Source organism: Anser brachyrhynchus, assembly GCF_964034855.1.
Source record: "Anser brachyrhynchus genome assembly, chromosome: 3".
Taxonomy (NCBI): domain Eukaryota; kingdom Metazoa; phylum Chordata; class Aves; order Anseriformes; family Anatidae; genus Anser; species Anser brachyrhynchus.
Genome location: NC_137696.1, coordinates 60,758,301 through 60,778,948, shown reverse-complemented (window position 1 = coordinate 60,778,948; position 20,648 = coordinate 60,758,301). Strand labels below are relative to the sequence as shown.

The window sequence follows — 20,648 nt, the reverse complement described above, 5'->3', positions numbered from 1 at the left end:
CAGTTATCTCAAGAGGTGACATTGGACTTTCAAAAGGCATGAGAAACAAGCCTTTACACTAGCCACCATACAGACCATTACTTCAAAATTCATGTAGCAAATTAACGTGTATTTTAAAAGAAACTGTATAAGTTCTCTAATCACTTCTAGCTATGGCTATTTAGATGAAGGATAGCAACACTGGGAAAGAAACATCTATTTTAAGTTGGTGATTCCTTAAATTAGTAGGATTACAAAATAATCTTCCCAACTACTGGTCATACAAATGGCTTGGGGTCGCTAGATGAACACTGGTCTCTCAGTATTATTCATGCACATTGGCTTTAGACGGTGGAATTGCTTTGGATGTATACCAGAATAACAAAAGCCAGATCAAAATTCATCGATGTCAATGGAGAGTTTTAATGTCAAAACGTTTTTGGACCAGGGAAAGTGAGTAAAACGCTGGTCAGTACTACCAGACCTATCGCTTTGACAATTCACTTAAAACTGACAGCAAAACATATAGAAAAATGTAACACATTTTTCTGCACATTAATGTCCACCGTTACCAATGAATCTAAGAAGAAACTGAACCCTCAACGTATCACACAATATAACAGTCCCATAACAATTAAAAAAATGCAGGCTGCGACAATAACAACATCTTTATCAGGACATGTCAAAAGATTTGCACTCTTGGAGCTTGTTCTCATGCAAATCATTGGCCTCCCGTACAGCTTGTTGGTTTCCCCCACTCATATAAATCCCTAACACCTGGAAATGGGGCATTTTGGCCTGGATGTCCTGCCACAGCCTGCCATGGAAGATCTGATTCAGCCTCCTCTTGTCCTGTTGCTCTCCTCAGTGATCAATGTGACCGGCATTGCACAAAGCGCAACGTACGGACAGTTTTTACCACAAAACCCACGGTTTAAGCCTCACCCCTTTCCTTTGAGCTGCCTGAACACAGACCCCCTCCGCACCACAACCAGCGGCACCACTGCAGGCGCAGGTAAGCGCTACGTGCCGAACCAGTTAACCTGGCACAACCACGGCACCTTCCTCTGCATTTTTCGTGCCCAAACACTCTCAAATCACCCCCTTTTTCTGCGCTACCGCTGCATTAACTCCTGGGCGGCAGGTGCCAAAGCCCAGGACGAGACAATCCCCAGCACGCCCGTGAGCGCCTTCCACTGCCCGGGCAGAGAGCAGCAGGCCCGGGGGAGGGCTGTGAAGGGCCGGGCTCTGCCGTGAGCGGCTCGGGACGAGTGCCCCGAGCCCGGTGCCCACCCACGGCCCCCACGCGTGTACCGGACCCCCCGCGTGTGGCGCACCGGGTCCCCGCCCGCCCCGCCGGGCACTTACTGAGCGCCGCCACGGTGCCGGCCTCCAGCAACAGGCAGTCCCGGCGGCTGCGAGCCTCCAGCAGGGCGCTCGGCCCCGGCTCCTGCTTCCAGAGCAGCCGCAGCCCTTTGCTCAGCGCCATGGGGGCCGCTGGGCACGGCGGGGGAGGCTCGGTGCCCGGAGGCCGCCCGCGGCAGGCGGTCACCTCGGCGGGCCGCCGGGAGGCGCCCGGCGGAGAGCTGCCGGCTGCCGGTCCCCCGCCGAGTCCGGGATCGCCCTTCCCTTCTGTTCCCTTCCCCTCCCCTCTTCCCTTTCTCTTCCCACCCACGGTCCCTTGGAAACTTTCGAGAGTCAACTTTGTCCCTCCGGCTCCCGGCAGCTCCTCCTCCTCCTCCCCCGGGACAGGTAGGAGCCGCCGGGGCGGGGAGGAGGAGCGGCGGCCGCCACCGCCCCGCTGCCCTGCCCGCAGCCCTCCGCGTGTCCTCGGGCGGGGGGTCGTGTGCCCCCCGTGAGGCCGGGGACAAGCGAGGGGCCCTGGAGGCACCGCAACCCTCTCCCCCGCCGGTGCGGGAGGCTCAGGCCGCTGCCCCGGGTCGGCTCCGTTCCCCCGCCGCTTCCCGAGCGGAGCGGAGCGGCCGGGCCTGCCCCGGCATGGCGGTGAGGCGATCCCCGCCTGCCCGTCACGTCGCGCCCCGCAGGCACGGAGGGCTGCGGCCGGGCCTCCAAAACGCCGTCCTGCCGGCTGGCAGCAGAGCTTTTGGGGTCGGAAGGCGCCGTTTTCCCTTTTGACTTGATTAACGATCAAAAACAGTGCCCCTTCGTGTAAAAATACTACTTTTTTTTCTTTAGTTTCGCAGGATTCCTGTCACAAATCCATGCTGAGACTGCACAGGATGAAGTATTTGCAGAGTTCAGCCATAAGGAATAGATCGACGAGGTTAGGCACACATATGCAAGTACGTGCAGATGAGAGACGATCTGATGTGCTTTCTATCAGAAAGAGTAATCCTGTTTATACGCAGATGAAACAAGCGTGATGAGTGAGAGCGTGCAGCTTGCCCAAAGTCTGGGGGCCTTGGAGGATGTAAGAAAGAGTGCGAATTAATCACGTGCAATTTTAAACAGAAAAGAGAGACATGGTTTTCTTACAGCTGACTTATGGAAAAAGCACAACAAGAATCTGTTTACATCTTTCACTGTGAACTCTCTTCATAGAGAAAAGTGCCTACTAGAGATGAAATGCTGAAAGAATCACTTAAATAATCAGAGATGCCAAAGACAACTCTATCATATGATTTTAAAAAGTTGCCCTGGATCATTCACTTACGTGTTTAAAAATAACAACAACAAAAAGTCTCTTTTGATGTTTCTTTTGCCCTTGAGGAATGATTCTTCATCATCCTCTGTAAACTCCATTATGAGAGTAAACCATCACTTTGAGGGCACTGGCATGTCACTCTTGCCCATGTTTGTAATTCATTAGCAGTTTTTGTCAGTAGTGCTTTTTGCAGCAACTCACAAGAACACATCATTCTCCTAGTTAAGTTAATTTTCTTCATAGAGGCGTATAGAATGCTGTGTTTGGGATTTTTTAGGAAGGTGTTGATGGTAACATATGAAAACATACTGATGTTTTTTGGTTGTTGCAGAACACTGATTGCACAGTCAAGGATTTTTCAGCTTCTCATGCTGCCCTGCCAGTGAGGAGGCTGGGGGTGCACAAAGAGCTAGCTGGGAGGAGACACAAGTTGGACAGGGAACCCAGAATAACCAGAGGGATGTCCCACACCATGTGGTGTCATGCTCAGCAATACAAGCTGGGGTAAAAAAGGAGGGGGACATTCAGAGTGATGATGTTTGTCTTTCCAAGAAACCATGACATGATGAGCCCTGCTTTCCTGGAAGTGGCTGAACACCTCCCTGTCAATGGAAAGTAGCAAACAAATTCCTTGTTTTTCTTTGCTTGTACACCACAGCTTTTGCTTTACCTAGTGAACTGTCTTCATCTCAACCCACAAGTTCTCACACTTTTAACCTTTCTCATTAAAGAGAATGAGAAAGGTGAGAGACCACATCCCAGCTGGGGAGAGTGAGAGAGCAGCTGGGTGGTGCTTAGCTGTCTGCTGGGGTTAAACCACAACAATACATAATTAAGGATTATTAAAAAAGCATGTTGTCAGAGTTGTTGGACAAAATACTAGAAGTGAAAGAACTGGTGCACCTTGGATAATAGTGTTTTCAGCACCTCAAATGCATGTGAGGAAATGAAGATATGAGAGGAAAACTCAGATGAAGGTGGAAAAATGGACCCCCTTAGCAGCATGAATGACAAAGCTCATTAAAAGAATCCTTTTTAACCTGCTACAATCAGACCTTTTTGGAGGGTTCTGGGTACAAAACATCCAAAGTACAGAAAGATGTGTTTTTAAAGGAGTGATGTCACAATTACTGAAAAAGCAGTAAGTCAGTTAATTAGATATCTCACAGGTCAGTTGCCTTAGAAACATCACAGAATGGCTGAGGCTGGAAGGGACCTCTGGCGGTCACCTAATCCAATGTCCCTGTTCAAGCAGGGTCACTGAGAGCAGGCTGCTTAGGACCATGTCCTTTTTTTTTGAAGACCTCCAAGGACAGTGAGGGGCTTGACTGATATACAAGGGGGGCATGCAAAGGTTTTCTTTGCTTTGTTTTATGGTAGACAAAATCTTTTCACCTAACCAAACCAACCGTCACTCAACACAAAAATCCATATTTAAGTGAAAATATTGAGATTAATGGCTCACCATTTAGGTGGTGTTTGGAGCTGAGCTGTCTTTTGCTGTGGAGCTTTTATATGTGAGTAACATAGAAACTGATTAATTCCTGAGCTGAGGAGTCCCCCAGGTGAAATCATTCTCTTTCCCAGAACAGCTGTTTTCACATGGGCCATAAACCTTTATTGACTCCTTGACATTTTTTCATTTCATCTTCTGTTCTCAGTGAACTTTTCCTTTCCTTTAATCATTTGCTTTGATAGTTTCTTCATATTACTCTTCTACTCATATTTCACTCTTCACATTCACGTCTTTTTTTTTAATCACCTTTTCTACATCTGAGCAGCCACAAATATTTTGCATCATTATCTGAATGTTCTCATAGCTAAATATTGGGAGGTGATGTTCTGATGTCTCTGCTGCCTCTAGCTGACAGAAGCAACAGGTCAGTGGGCGAACTCTGCTGTTCTGCATGCAGGGAACAGCAGGAGTGTTTGAAGAGTGGATTATCTCTTGGCAGCAGTAACGCTCCTTTGCTTTCCTGTTTTCCTTCCAACTCCGTTTGTAAGTCCTGTATCTACGGGAGAGGGAGGGAAATCCTTCTATCGATCTCCCTATCAGGCAGGGAGGAATTCTTAGGATCTCTTGTTTGCTGACCACAGTTATGTGAAATGCAATTCAAACAAAATTGCAGCTCTGATATGTTAGAAGGCTAGCCTCTGTGGTAGAAGGATAGCGTTCAGCTAATAAAGTTTGCTTCCTGTTAGCTCACCTGTGGTGAACTGTGTTGAAGATAATATGTATATACTGTATGTATATGGATTTTTAAGCCTAGTTCTTTTGCTGTAATTAGAAATTCAGATGTTACCTCAGCCGCCATGGGCAGCTGTGATTTCTGAACACTTCTACCTTCTAAGTCATTACTCAGTTCGCTCTTATTTTCAATCCCTTCATCTCCCCAACTCCTTGTTTACCTCTGAAACTTGCTGTGCATTTAATGACTTCCACTCCTAGGTCCTTATGGAAATGGATGTTTACGAGGCCTGGATAACCACCTTAATGACAAAGAGTTCTGCGTGCTGATTAGCAGGTGGCTTTGAACATCGGTCCAGAGACACGGATCACGTATGTTGATCAGAAGGGCACAGAAGGGGAACAGCAGAGGTGTTAAATATCAGAGTGGGGCAGAACTGGGGAGAGCTGGTTGTGTTATGCCTAGCTGTCTACTAGGATGCCTGGAAGAGCCCTGTGAACTCCATATTCTAGGCTTTGGGGCATGGAACAAATGAATGTCCATGTATTCATTTGTCTTTATGTGCTATTGAGTGATCTATGCAGGCAGGGGGACTTTCCTACAAAAATGCTGATAGACAGTAGAAACAAACAAAAACCAGTGTGGAAAAAGAAGCAATGGTAATTCTTTTTAAAGCTCTGAAACCAAATATCAAAGATTACTTGTGAGGGCATTTCCTGGAGACTTAACGGCCACCTGACATGTGGTCACAAATGGCCTTAGTGGTCACAAATTCCTCAGGAAATGTGCGCGCCTGCAAGGTCATTGAAAATATTTTGGGTTTTGCCTTTTTCTGAGAAACTTGTGACTACACAGAGCAAAGAAGAAATAGGGGAAATATCTCAGCCTAGCTTTTCCTGCATGACATCTAAAACAATAAGTTTGTGTTGCTAATATGCAAAACCTTTTATTGTTTTCACATTTTCTGGTTAATATTGGAGTAACTTATTTTAAGCTGAATTTGCCACAGAGAAGAATTTGCAGGCTGAAGCGCTCAAGTGTTGCTCTGAAAGTAGCTGTGGGTTTTTCTTGTCACCTCTTACATTCCCAGTGAAACTGAGAGAAGAGGTTTCTATTCTAGTTGGTTACGCTTGTCTTGCCTGTGTAAAGAACTTTGTGTGCAAAAGACATCTGGTACTTTGTTACAGAAACAGTTTGATATACTTTGAGCTAGGTCACCGTTTCTCAACAAAGTCAACAACATCTCCTTTAAAATAACTCTGGGAAGTGTAAGAAGCACACGCGATAAATTAGCATGCTTTATTTGTCTGTTTAGAAGCTGACAAGGAACATTTGACCTTGCCAGGAGCGTAAGAGGAGTGATGCAGAGACACTTTCTTCACTTAAGACAGTGGCAGTATTTTCCACTTGCCACTCTTTTACAGCCTTTCCCAACGAGGGTCCCTTACTCCTCACCCCTGCAGTCTGTGATCCTCACAGCAGGAAAAAGAAACTAAATACTAATATTTTTGTATTGGTATTACCCTTTAACAAATTATTTGGAAGGGAGATGGATGGGTTAACGAAGCAGACCTGATCTTCCAGTTTAGCAGAACACTTAAATGTATGCCTAGCTTTAACTATGTGAGTAGTTTAAATCTCACAGCGCCTTTCTTGGGTGAGACTTGACAAGTGAACAAACATTGCAGGTTCAGCTGCTGAAGGTGGTTGGACTGGAAGCCAACTGGCTTTAGACTCAGCCTCTCTGGCCTCAGGCTGTACTTCCAGACTGGCAGAGGACTGGGCTGTGAATTCGGGCTCTGAACTTGTACCAGCAGTGGCTGAGGGATGCTCTGGTGGAGTGCTGACCGTTTTGTAAATGCTGCTAATGAAAAAGCTGTGTGTGAAGTCTTGTTGGGAGGTCAGTGGAATTTCTTACCTCCTCTTCCACTTACTTGTAGTTTAACTGTGTGTGTGCTAAATCAGAGATCTATCTAGCAAGGCAGGCACTGCATTTGCAGAGACTAGCCTTTTCTTAAGATACTATTTTCAGTAACAGCAGCTGTTTTAAATCTTAACGTTCTTCATCCCAAAACTATGTGCAGATGAGCAGCATTAGTCAGGCGGCATTTTTTCAGGCAGTAATAGTGACCAGACAACCAGATACAAATGTTATTCTTTCTTCCAGACTGACGTGCTTATGATTAGTTGTAGGTACTCCTCTCTCATGTTCAAAGGACTAGGAAGCCACAAAGTTTTCCACAGCTTCTTGCCTAGTCTTCTGGAACTCCTTATAGGAAAACCAAGATGCTTGGTAAAATAGAAAGTTCAGATTTAAAGTGAACTGCTCAGTACCTACGCGGACAGAGATGTCGCATGTAAGTTGGCACTTATTTCTGGTGAGCAAAAGGTCTTTTTTATCTTCTGTCAAATTGTGCACACTTCTGTTGAACGTGAACAGCGATAGCAGCTTTGTGATTACCCACATCAAGGTGTATGGTTTTGATAAGGCGTAGGAGGCCTCCCTCTTGTCCATGAGCCAACTATGAAGAAAATTTCAGAAAGAGGCAATCGCAGACTGCCTGTTGTGGCATTTCTCTTGTATGTGGCACATACCATCATTACAGAGAACTGCAGGAGACAAACCGCTGGCCCAATGCAGCGAAGTCATGCCTAAATTCATTCCTAAATAAGAATTGAACTGTTCTATTAATTCTCCCTATTTGTAAGAAGGAAGAATAGAGACTTCCTGGTTGTTTAGAATCTGTGACTTTCATTGTCTGTTGAGGTGTTATAGCTAGCTAAACAAGCAGGTGAATACAAGGGTAGAAAATGCACAGATACAACTAGAAGCTGATTATTATATAGAAGATTAATGTACATGTAAATAATTGAAAAGAACAGAAAACAAGCTTGCATTTTTTTTTTTAGACTAACCAAGTCATACAAAAATTGGAAAAGTTGAGGAGAAAATAAAGCCAATCAAGTCACAGCAGGGTTTCATATATACAAGGTTGATTTTCATGGCACAGTACGTGATGTCTTGAGAAAATGTTAGCTTCTGATCCCTTTCACTGTGATTCATATGTAAATGAATTATGTTAACACAAGAATCTTCCATTAGTTGTTGTTGGGTAATACGGAGGCTACCCATCAGAAAAGAGGAGTATAAAGAGCAGATGGGTCCTCCAGTGAGGCACTTAAAAACGAGGGATGGGAAGAGAGGGCAAGGATAACAGAGCTTCCATGCTCAATATGTAATTCTAATTTATGTTAATTTATTTAAAGCTTATTTACAGTCTGCCCTCAGTGCAATTGGACATTTGAGGGTGCATATATTCTAAGAATTTCAGTGTATAAGCATTACTGGGAGTTGTTTGAACACTTGTGAGGATAATTGGGCATTTATTTTCACTGCTTGCTATTTACATTCGTAGCATTTTCTAATAGGATTTTGTTAGTTAGGTGAGCACATCTTCTGTGTCCACAGAAATGCATATATAAAGGCAAGGAAACTGATATTTTAAAGTAGTCTTGAGCCAGTCGTTTTTTTTTTTCTTGCACACATAACACAAAGGTAAAATAAAACTAATCTTTTTTTTTTTTTTGTGAACAGAAGTGACCGTTGGACAAAACTTGTACAAAAGTTTCAGATTTGCTCAAATATTTAGGAAAAAAAAGAGGGTGGGGAGGGAAGAGAAGAGAATGGTCTGTTTGGAAAGCACCACTTTTATATGACCAAATCATGACATCAGTATGTTTTTAGAAGCTAAGTGCTTCCCTTGTGAAACATGACTTTGTACCAAGAGTGCATGAGATCACTGCTTTCCAAAAGAAATAGTAGCCTACTTTGGGGAACACAAGGCAGAAAAGCGTATTGCTATTCTTTGACTCGTACTTCCTCTTGTGTGGATGAATATATTATCAGCACTTTTACTTCTTGTGTACTTTTCTTCAGAAAGGTCTCATAGGTCTTTCTTTAAAAGTGCTTTAAACAGCGCATGTGGCAGCGGGGATCTGTGCCCGGAGCATGGCAGAACCCAACTGCTGTCTAGCAGCCAGTACCACCACCCTACAACCACTGACAAAAGGAGCCTTGTATCTCTGCGATTAGGGTAATTTTTCCCAAATCTTAAATATAATCCAGAAACCCAGTTCTCATACCTAAGGTCAATGGGAAACATTCCTTAGGTGCAAGGTTCGGGAGTTTTTTTGCTGCATATTCCTTACGATACAGGATTTCTAGGCAGTGCCTTTGATAACGGACCTGGATCTGGTTGTATACCAGATATTAACCACACAGAAAAATGCCGTGTATTCAGTCACCCTCTCAAAACAACCCAAACTGTCCTGCGCACACACATTCTCTCTTCTATTATCACATCATGTCAACATTTTTTTTCCCTTTTAGTTGTTTCCAGTACAACATATGTGGTGCTTTTAAGTTCAAGTTAAGCCTCTTTCTCTCATTTCATTCTATAAGCAGACGCTGTGTGGTATTTATGCCTCATGATTTAGAAAGCCCTGCCCATTAATTTTCAGATTTGGGATGAGTTTCAGACCAGAGAGCAAGGGGAGCAAGAGGCAGTGTAATAACACATTCATGTGAAGGAAGGAGAACATTTTCGTTTACCTGAAAGACTAAGGGTTGTTATTTTTACTATTTTCTGTACATTTTTATAAGTCTTGTAAAAGTGGCATTGGGCAATAAATCTCAAAAATTCTTCTTCTTGTCAGCAGCTTTATGACAAACTGACTTAGACTGAGTAGTCTGAAGTGACACTGAATGTGAACCAGTTCAAACCAGCGTCCTCAGTGGGGTTCCTCAGTACAACACCAGCCGTGAACTGGAGAAGTGCTAGGCCGTGTAGGAGAAGGAGCAATCTGGCTAAGGAGCCAAGCTGCTTCACAGCCCTGCAGTTTATTTGCATCTATATGGTGAGTGCAGAGGGAACAGCGTTGCTTTTCTTGAAAGGAAAGGAGTTCTCCAGGAAGAGCTGTTATTTCTGTTAGCACTGCTGTGAAGGGGGGCTGGCTAAATAGCACAGAGCATGTGAGGGGAATGGACCAGAAAAGAGAAGTACTGAGGAAATACCATGGTTTAAAGTCATTTGAACAACTGTTTTGGTATGCTGTATTATTCCTAATGCACCCGTTAAACCCATGGACAAGTAAGCAGAGAGGCTTTCATGTGGCTTGCTCGTCAGTATTTGTTTTTTGACAATTTGACTTGTTTGTTTAGGTGTGCCGTTCTGCTCCAGTAAAAAAGATTTTGCATTGCGTTTATAAAAAGATTTGCTTGTACTTCTAACCCTTGCCATGGCTGCTGTTAACATACAAACCATAAGGGGAGTTTGAGGTTGGCTAAGGGTTATCCGTTCCTACCCCAGAGTGCACAAGGCTTGGATTACACTGTCTGTAGTCCTCCTGCAATCTCTGCTGGTGTGAGGACTGCTCATAGCACACGTGGCAGAAGCGTTCACCCCACATAGGCGGGCAGGCTGGTCTAGAGCTCCCTGACCCTGCTGATTGAAGGCTGCAGGAATTACAGCTGAACTCATTTTAAGACTGTTATCCTGCTCTTACTCCAGGGAGTGAGGCTCAAAAATTGCAGGGCAGAAGGGGGGTGAGAAACCAGTGTTCCCTGTGGCCTGCACTCTGTTTCTAGGACGTTTGCTGGCTTTTGGTTCCAGCTACTGTTCAGGACTTCCCGATACCCCAGGTGGGAAGGGGTGACCACAGCACCTGGGCAGGCCTGAATAATCCCAGCAGCATGGTTAGAGCAAGGGGGGTGAGGGGGAGTGGAAAGGGGGCTCATGAGCGTGGCTGGAAAAGCTTCCCGCTCCTTCCACTGCCTTTACCCATACTCTTTGTTGCTAGCCCTCCCTTCTCCCTGCTTTGTTCTCTGCTGCTTTCTGTCCAGTCCCTCCCCTGGTCTTTACTTTCTGTTATTAGTGATCCTGGCGCACGGGGAGAGCGGCATCTTGGCCATCCCTGCAATTCCTTCCTGTGGCTTTTAAAAAGATGGGCGCAACAACAGCTTTCATGTGCTTTTCTTTCAGAGTAGCTTTCTCTGCATATTTTGGTAGGAGTTCAGCTGAATTCTCTCTTTACTCCTTCCAGAAACTGGAAATAAACTTCGTCTGGGCCTGGAGATTTATTGCAAACTACACAGAAGGGCCAGAACTGGTGCAGAGCTTTTCCACATGGAAAGACTGATGCAGAGAGCTCATAGTGTGCCCAAATAAAAGCAGAGATGCTCCGTGAGCCTAAAATGCCTCCTAGACGAGAGGGTAACTAAAGCTTGGTTCAGTCCTAGCAGCTGCCGCTCAGAAGGCTGACCAGGCCAGCAGCCACCTCACACAGCCGCTGTTGCAGGGTGCAGAGCAGAGCCCAAAGGCTTTGGAGGATTTTTGGCTGCACACAGGGTTGGCCAAGGTGCCCTTGCACCCTGGGGCTGATGGAAGCAGACAGAGGTGACACACGTCCGTCCTGTCTTTCCCCATGCCGGAGAAAGGTTTATTACTAATCATTTTTATTAGACACTAACACTAGGTAATTACAATATGAATGCGGTAGCTCATTCAGAGAGGAGTGGTGCCAGACAGCACCTACAAACACAGCTTTTCTGACCTATTCTAGACCCTCAATCCCCTCTGAAACCAGTGCAATCCTCACAAGTTGCCCTTTCCTCATGATGGATTTGCACCACATCAGAATAGATGCCACACATCCATGCTGGAGGTTTATGTTGCACCATAGCATTCTTTAGCTAGCAACTTCCCCTTACTGATCGTGAATTTGGTTTAAATTTTGGGAGACTTTCTTGGACACTTACCTTTTTTTTTTTTTTTTTAATCCTCTCCTCTTCTCCTTTCTGCCAAGAGTTAAGGCTGTGTTTATAAGCAGCAGCTAGCCTGGCACTAGTTCTTACTAGTAAAGCTTATCTAGTGCCAAGTAAACACAAGCATGTGCAAGCCAGGGAAGAAGCTTTCTATTCCTACCTCCTTCTCAAAGGTTTGCCTTAGATGAAAAAGTCCCTGCTGTACGTTTGGTAGGTGCAATTGGGGAACAGCCAGGGAAGTGTCGCTGTTTAAACAGGGAAGACAAATGAAGAGCTTCCTTCCTTCGCATCCTTCTTTGTAGGCACGATGAATCCTGAGCGGTGCAATCCTGTAGAGCAGGATCAGATGGACCCTCCTGGGGCGGTGTCAAGCTCCACAGCCCCTCCCCCGACAGCAAGTTGTGTGGTTTGTATTTTGCTATTACAGCGCAACAGATGCTATATTTAACTTCTTACTTCTCTTCCAGCTGTTTAGTTTTTAAACAAAATCTGAGCTTAGAAATACTAGTCAGCTAGTCACAAACTAATCATCAGTTAGAAAGCTGTCCCTGACTCCTGTACAGCCCTCACTTCTGAGGTGCCTTCCCCTTTGGCAATAGTTGAACTATTTGGTGAATCATTGCGTTATTGGATGCACCAAATTTGACGAGATCCTGGGTCTGGCTTGGAAAGAATTTCATTGAAAACAATAAAATAGATGAACAGTGGATAAACAGGGGGTCTTGTTCTGGGCTTCTGAAGGTCTGTGCTTCCAGCATGTCATTAGGAATCATAGTGGCAGCTAAGAAAAAGTGGGTGGGGAGAGGAGGATTCTCATATAAACATTTCAAGGGACTTTGAGAAATGCCAGTAAATATTTCAGGTTCCTAGTACAGTTGTGACTGCAGGTATTATGATAAGGAACCTTAAGCCTAACCAAAGCCCTCCAGACAGCCCTACAGAATGGTGAGAACATACCAACAACAATGTCCTTCTGCCCTATGAAACATGGGACCTCAGAGTTGCTGACAAAGTGAATCTAGTGCAATTTACATTAGGCACACAAGAAACTTTCACAAGTCCAGAAAGGACTAGATGAGCAGACAATACACAAGGATCACATGGGAGCAGGGAGGTCCTCTTCCCCAAAAAAGCGTAAAGCAGAGAGGTAAGCAGAATGAAGTGATGCATTTTACTTAACTTTTTCAGTTCATAGATAGTTCACCTCTTTTTAATTCTATCTAGATTTACAAATATTACAAAGAGTTTGTGATTTGTTGAGCTAGGCTTGAAACAGAAATATTATTTGCTAACCATTTTAGCCTGGTTCTTGTCCTAGGATAATTCATAGTCCTAGGAGACCTTATTGCTCTCTACAACTGCCTGAAAGGAAGGTGTGGGGAGCTGGGGGTTGGCCTCTTCTTGCAGATAACCAGTGATAGGACTAGGGGGAATGGCCTCAAGTTGCACCAGGGGAGGTTCAGGTTGGAAATGAGGAGACATTTCTTCTCAGACAGAGCAGTCAGGCGTTGGGACAGGTTGCCCACGGAGGTGGTGGAGTCACCGTCCCTGGGGGGCGTTTAAGGAAAGGCTGGATGTGGTGCTTAGGGATGGTTGGACCAGATGGATCTTGGAGGTCTTTTCTAACCTTAATGACTATGATTCTAAGATGCCACCACTCTATTACACAAAGGGCTATAGAGCACAACATTGAGTGCCTTAACTGACCTTGAGTACCTTAAGCAACCTAGTTATCTTGATGCGATTACAAATCTGAAAGCCTGATACTTAGCTTCTGCATTAGAAGTACCATTGTGTTTAACATCCTGTTTCATCCGCAAATGTAACTTTTTTTTTTGAACAGACTGATCTTCTACTATAATTGATTACAAATGAAAGGCTAGCCCCTCAAATTATAAAGGTCCCCTTTTCAGGCCTTTTATCCTCTCCTTTAGCACAGAAAGAATAAGAGCGTGCTCTTGACAGCCCCTATCATGTAAACTCCAGTCTGCTGCCTTGCTATTTTCGAGGTGCCTGTGGGTGACCAACTTCATTAGTCACTGAGGCATCATATAATTGCAGGTGGATGTGGGTGGACGCTATGACAAGCAATTTAATAGGTACTTTTTGCACGTGTCAGAAACTTTACCATTACAAACCATCAGGAGCTCTGGAGTTCTTCTTCTCCTTCAGCTGAAGGGGTAGAGAGGGTGAGGAGATGCCCCAGGCACCTTTCTGTCCCAGGATACTTTTGGTTTTGGTAACATGCCGTGCTCTTCCTTCCCTGCACCAAGTGCCACGTTTACAGACACAGCCTTTCTGTTGTCACCCCTCTGTGTACACGGGCCTGCACAACCCACCTTCTCCACAGCTCCAAAACCAGGGCCACCCCTTCTTTTTTTATCCCAACAGCTTAAGCACACCCCTTCCAGGTAGTGCAGCACAAAGATGTTTTCCTAAGTAATGTATCATGGCTGAAAGTGCATAAGAGGGCTCCAAAGTGTAGTTATTTCTGGCAGGAACCCGTACAGCTAAAAGTTAACTTAACCATTGCCCCATCTCTCAATGCTTCTGGCCTGCCTTTGGGCAAATCTTTTCAGGAATCCCTGAAAAGGATGTTAAAAGCCTAAAAAAGACTATTTATTTATTTTACTCCAGAGTCACAGACTTTCTCTGCCTTTCCAACGGCTTCAGGCAACACTTCCACTGCTGTGGCCAACCCTCTTCTGAGCTGCCTGATGACAAACACTCTTCTGTAGCCCTCCTTCCCTTTTATCAATTCTGCTAGATGGTCAAAGAACCTGCCTGGTTACTTGCTCAGTTGGCAGGTCTGCTTTCCAGATTGATGCCTTTCTTCACCACACTCGCTGCACAGCCTTGTCAGCCCGCTGGGACTGCTCAGCTTCCTTACCTAGCACAAGCACTGCGCCTCGCTGCATACGTGCATACAGATACGCCGTGTGTCCTCTGTTCCTCTGGGCCAGTGCCTTGGGGGCAGGATCAAAACTGAAAAGTAACCCAACCACATAGTACTTCTGTAATACTTTTTAAAAGAAAGTCTCCACAATCTATATACACATTTTAATTGTATTCTGTTATATTTTTAGCAAAAAGTATGTCTTGGAATAATTATTTGCTGTTATTTTTTCAAGGCGGGGGAGAGAGATGTTTCAAAGACAAACTATACTAGTGAAGAATAACAGTTTTAGATCTGCATCTGCTGAGATTCAATTGCAACAAGGTAATGTCAATTAAAAGTGATAAATATTTGCAAAGACAAAATAAGTTTATTAGCAAATGATTTTAAAAAGTGCAAGTGTCTAAAGACAGCAGGTACAAGAGGAAAACTAAGGGAAGCAAAAGCGTACTGTTATGATCATACAGTAAATGATACACCACCTTGCTTCAGCCCTAACAGAAAAATTGGACTTATCGAAATGTATTTTAACAGAAGAATATAGCCGCAGACCAGAATCAGGAAAGCACCGTGTTTAGTAAACATGACATAGCTGGATTTAGATTGACTGGGCCTGCTTCAATAAAACTTGTCAAGTCTATCTTGAAGTAACTACTTGTTATCTGTGTAGATGACAGGAACCTGGAGTTCAAAAAGAACTCCAGGAGGATGGTAGATATGCAAGCAGTAATCTGAAGGAAGGCAAAAAATATATATATATCTTTTAAAAAATGATAGTTTAAGAAAACATGACCAATTAGGAAGGATTAAAAGGCCAAGAAATTAAAAATATGTAAACACATTGTTTATGAAACAAAGAAATTATGTCAGCTTAAATTCAGTACACCAAGGATGCTAGAACAGTACTTAAACAATTGATGTGCAAATAGCCATAGGATAAAAAGGTTAAAAAAAAAAAAAAAGGCTTATCTGAGTTTGTTGAGAAGAATCAATGTAAACAGTCAACTTCCTCAGACTAGTCTTCTAGTCAAACGAAAAGCAGGGAATATAGAAGTACAATACAGAAGGGTTTTAGTACTAATTTTGAGAGATTACCCACATTCAAGTGTTATAAGAAACTTAAAGGAATATATTCTAAACGTGATGACTACCAGGAAGGCGTAAAACAAGCTTAGAATTGACTTACTTGGAATATAATTATTAAAAGCAAAAAAAAACTCAGTTTGGTCTGGGTTGAAGAGAGAGACAGAAATAAATATCGTAAACTGAAAACATGGCTGGGAATTACGGTTCATTTGATCTAGTTGCACAAAGCTCTATACATACTATATGAACGCTGTATGGAAGTTACCCAGCCAGGCAGCAACACAGAGCAACACAGGAGTTAATACCATAAACTGATGAGACAGCAGGAGGTGAGAACTACAGTCCTCATTCTGGCATGTATTAACAGTGCTTGCACAAGGAAGAGGACAGATCTCACCATATGTATCACAGAAAAGTTTCAAGTACACTCCTTTTTGTTTGTTTGTTTCATGCACCCCTGGGAAGAGAGGTGATACACATTGATAGGAGGAAAGAATTACTAAAACAGAATGGTTTATGTTAAAAAGATTGCTGAAGGGATATAGCAAGACATCTAGTACATAAGAATTATTAGACAATAACTGTTCTAGCTGAAAAAAATAAAGCTTTACGGTAGCATTTTACATATGCACAACTTACGTAAGTGATGGATGTAAAGGAAATCTTTCTAAGTGATAACATGCTTGTCTACTGAAAAGAGCTATGCTGGCATGTTCTGGAATCTCCGTATTATAAAGTGTGTGTCTATGACTCATATGTCGTTTAAAATAGTCTGGCTATAATTGATACTGTCATAGTATGGGACCTACAGCTTGATCTCCAGCCAGTCTGTATGTTTCTAATTCTATGAGGTTGGTTTTTTTAGGGATTCTTTAGACAGAAAAAAAGTGTTTTTTTTTTTCCTGCTGAACATATTACCTTTACTGTTCCATGCTTGTTTGCAATTTTATTAGTGTCATTAGTGCTAATTATACAAGAAGAGTTACAGAAAAATGTGGAGCGTACATAGAGCGTAGAAAACAACCAACTCTAAAGCTGCAGATAACTCACCTTCCCCTGGCACATGCTCGCCCATCTCAGCGTGAAGCACTGAGGCAGGCAGAAGCTGCAGCAGCAGGATGCTCGCCGTCCTTTGCTTCCAGCAGACGGATGCACACCACAAGGCTGTGGAGTGCTTTTGGCCCATCCAGACTGCCTGGTGTACTTCAAACTACACCCCAGGAGATGCAGCGCCTTTCTCTACAAGGCTGTTAGTCTGAACCATCATGCTGCACTGCACAAAACTCATTTTGGTAGCAGTAAAACAGATGTATATTATTTCATCGTAACGTACAGTATAAAGTGTAGGATAAGGTACTATTTGCTGAAGAACTCTGTCACTGAAAACAAATTGCTCAGTAATGTCCAAGTTCCAGTGTTCATGCAAAGCTAAGCCTCGTTATAACATGAAAGAATATTCTAACTGCAATACAGTAAGTACTCTTCCAAAAAAAAACATCATACATTGCAACAACAGTCTACCGCTGCAGTCTAATCCCCACATGGTAGGTGTTGCTGCAGACAAGAAATACATGTAGCACTTCCTTTTGTACAGCTAATTTTTTATTGTTAAATAATGAATGTTGTAACAGAATAAACTATTAAGAAATTAAACCAAACAGCTAAGGCATTTGACATGTTTTACAGTCATTGGGATGGTGTCACTGTTTGGATATACCTTACCTTTCAGGAAACCTGTAAATCAGGAAACAGGTTTAAGGCTTTTTGCTACTCCAGAGATTAATTATTCAGCTATGACAAATGAAATACTGAAGGGCACTGCTCAAGTCTTACTCTAAATTGTTTTTGTTTTATGACTGCGTCTTCAGAGTGAAGATTTTCTGTTGCTCCCAAATCACTCAACTTAACTATGCCACTATTCATGTCTAATTAAAAAAACAACTACCAAAGACAATCTAATTTCTATTCTGGGTCAACACCATGCTGACACAAAGCCAGGAATACACAGCAGCACTGTGCTCTCCTACTTATTTGCAGTCAGGAGGGCTCCATCAACCACGAGCTGGGCTGACCTGAATAATGAAAGCTTACAACACACGCATAGCTTTTGCTGTTTGGCAGTCAACTAGCACTATTATACCATTATGTTCTGATGCCTGCTTGAGGGAAGGCACATGGACGCTTTCTCATTCTTCCACTAGCCAGTGCCCATAAGCTGATGAAAAGCTTATAAAGAGGTTTTGCTTCATTCTGCATCACCCTGTTAAAAAGCAATGTGGTGATTTAAAAGAAAAAAAATAGTCTTGTGGGTATACATAAATATTTATTATCATTTACTTCATTTTACTAGAAGTCCTTAAACAGTTTTTCTTTTTTTGCCAAAACATTGCATCTCTGACACAGTTGCTACTATCATAGCTTCCCTGCACTGGGAATGCACAGCTTACACTTAAATTTCAAAACAATCTATTCAAGATAAAGAACCTTCAACTGTAGTGCATATGGAGCTATTCAAAGATTGGTAAAAAAGACCCCCCGTTCCCCCTCCCAAATTGAGAATCTGTTACAAAGAGATTTCCTTACCAAAAAGTGAATATACAAAAGCTAAAAAAAAATGCTGGCTTGAAAAAGTGATTTCAGGATTTACTGTACACATTGTAACAATTTATTATATAAGCTGCTTCTACATGCAAGCAGATCTTACATTTGGTGTAAAACATTTATACACATTCTTTACAATTTGTACATATTTAAATGGCTGTATCAAACAACACTGCGCTATGGAATTTTGGAAGCAAACAACTAAAACTGGGAGGGGGAAAAGACAAGGTTTATAAAACGTGAACAAGACCCGTGACACTGAAAAGCATCTGGACTTAGGCTTAAGTCTTGCTTGTTTTGGTTTCAGGTTATTCAGGCAGACCTAGATTTTCCTTCTAGCACACAAAAATAACACCAACGCAAAATAGAGTAAGGCAACTATTCAGCCAGCAGACTGTACCCGTCACTTAGAATGGCTTGTGGGAAAATGCCTTTGCTTTAAAGTTAGTTTTTTGCTAAAATGTTTATGTTCTAGGCACATTTTTAGCAAAAATTGCACTTTGGCTTTCTGATTGCTTATGACATTAAATGAATTACTGTAGTTGGTGCCCATTTTCAACAGGACTGGGGCTGGGGTTTTTGGTCAAAAAAGCCCAGGCCTCAAGTGATATTTCAGTAGTAAGAAAGATGGCAGTAGGGCACTTGATAAGAGACGATCAAAGCACAGAGTCTGTGTGATAACTGATGTTATTCAGTACCTTTGTCACCTTTTAGTTCGTATTAGAAGGTAACAAAAGTAAACCCAAGCCAATAGCATACCATACTGCTTTGTGAAAACCTGAGCTCTGTTGGAATCTGGGGACTTCTATCAGTTTGTGTTATATGTGACAGTGTCCCCTTTACTGAAACACTTAAAACTCTCTAAGAGGTACAGCACTGAGGAACACCAGTGCCTTATGGCATAACATTGTGTGGGTGTCAAAATGCTGGCATGGAAAACTGTTTTTCACACCTTCTTGAATGGCTCTATGTTTGTACTTTGTCTTTTTACACAGTGCATAGCAAGAAAGGAGGAGCCTTGATATAAGCTCTGAGGTGTTGTGCCACAAGAACAAAGTTTAGTTATAAGGAAAAGAAGAAAGGGGAGAATGAATGGTATTTACTAGAAGTCATAATGGGACTTCTCACTATGACCCGTGCCATGGCTGCATGTGGGAAGCAAAACTTAGAACAAGTGTTTGTTCAGGAGATTATCATGAACATGTACCAGAAACATATACAAATATAATTCCTCCTGGCTACTGAATTGCTAGAGAGCAAAACTGAATATAATGAGCAGTAAAGTCATTTTATGAGGCTTGTCTACTTCCCCACTTAAAACTGTAATTCTGACACTGATGAAGGGATTTTGGAAGAACATCTGAGAGATGCAAGTCTTCATGAAGTCCGTGGCAACATACCAGTTAGATCCCTACAACTGACAGCATTTTCTAGCTGTTTTTACTTAAATAATGATGCAAAGGGTAGAGCATTCAAGATAAAAAAGAATCTTATCTTATGGATTGAGGCTGATAAAGTAAACATTTTAAATAATTCATTTTTTCCCCACAACTATTTTTTTTGGCTGGCAAAGGCTAACAAGTTTATTGGCATTGCCCCCAAATCAGAAAAGCACTTCGGGGTTGTTCTTCATTGTTGGCTACTCATTATTCTCTACATCACAGGAAAGCGGCTGAGTGCCTGCCTCAGCTTCTGTGCAATCTGAAACAAAGAAACAGAACATATTTAATATGTAGTCACTTTACCCTATGCAGAAACAAGATTTCATGCTGAGATTAAACAGATTGTTCCCTTGTCTTCCAAAAACTGTAGTCTTTCCTCAGTACCCTTAATGTGTACAAGATTGACAACACTATGTTCAGCTGCTCTCTTAACACTGCCAGATACAACACGGCATCTGAGCAGGGAGTGCTGTGCAGTCAGTATACTCCAACTCTGACCTGTTGCTGCCTTCTCTTGAAAAGACCAAATGTCAGAGCTGTCACCAACAGCGTTAGTTTGTGGTAATGCGTGGCTTTGGTCTTGGAAAGCAATCATCTGTTCAGCAAAAAGATGTAATCAATAAATGTGGTTGGTCATGACTTAAAAGTGTTCCTGTCTTTGATACGAGTTTACAAGCTACCAGCAGTCCTTCAGCAGTTCAACTTGCTCTCACAAAGAAAATAACTGATTTTATTTGTTTTACTACAGATGTTCTAGTTCAAAATCCCAGGTGCACTCAGGTATGAGGAAAACTGAAGTAGTAGTCCTTTTTCCTCCTCCAAATCTCGTTGTATTTGTAAGCTACATCTCTCTTCAAGTCACAGCACTAACACTGTTGAGATAACCTGGTGGAGCAGAGCAATGAAGCTAAGCTTCTTGACTGGCTCTGTGTCTAATACAGCTCTTCTTCCAGTTAAGGATCTATTA

General features: G+C 42.9%; 2 protein-coding genes and 1 long non-coding RNA gene across 7 annotated transcripts in view; 1 reads left to right on the top strand and 2 right to left on the bottom strand.

The window, feature by feature from the left end:
- The window catches only part of SYNJ2 (synaptojanin 2), a 63,969-nt gene extending 62,342 nt beyond the window's left edge, over nucleotides 1–1,627 (bottom strand). The window contains exon 1 of the mRNA XM_080587023.1: nucleotides 1,348–1,627. Within this exon, the coding sequence (XP_080443149.1) occupies nucleotides 1,348–1,468 (121 nt within the window). The 5' untranslated portion in view covers nucleotides 1,469–1,627. The remainder of the gene's footprint in view (nucleotides 1–1,347) is intronic.
- LOC308192951 lies at nucleotides 1,593–18,295 on the top strand. Of its 4 annotated transcripts, none has more exons than XR_013949242.1 (5): nucleotides 1,593–1,731; nucleotides 2,176–4,524; nucleotides 5,094–5,204; nucleotides 7,021–9,750; nucleotides 11,959–18,295. It is a non-coding gene; the product is annotated as an uncharacterized lncRNA (long non-coding RNA). The 4 variants fall into 4 exon arrangements; XR_013949243.1 differs by having other exon boundaries at nucleotides 5,094–7,190; nucleotides 9,553–9,750; XR_013949244.1 differs by having other exon boundaries at nucleotides 5,094–9,750.
- The window catches only part of SNX9 (sorting nexin 9), a 62,976-nt gene continuing 60,269 nt past the window's right edge, over nucleotides 17,942–20,648 (bottom strand). For both annotated transcript variants that reach the window (XM_080587034.1, XM_080587035.1), the window contains exon 18: nucleotides 17,942–19,940. In XM_080587034.1, the coding sequence (XP_080443160.1) occupies nucleotides 19,893–19,940 (48 nt within the window). In that variant the 3' untranslated portion in view covers nucleotides 17,942–19,892. The remainder of the gene's footprint in view (nucleotides 19,941–20,648) is intronic.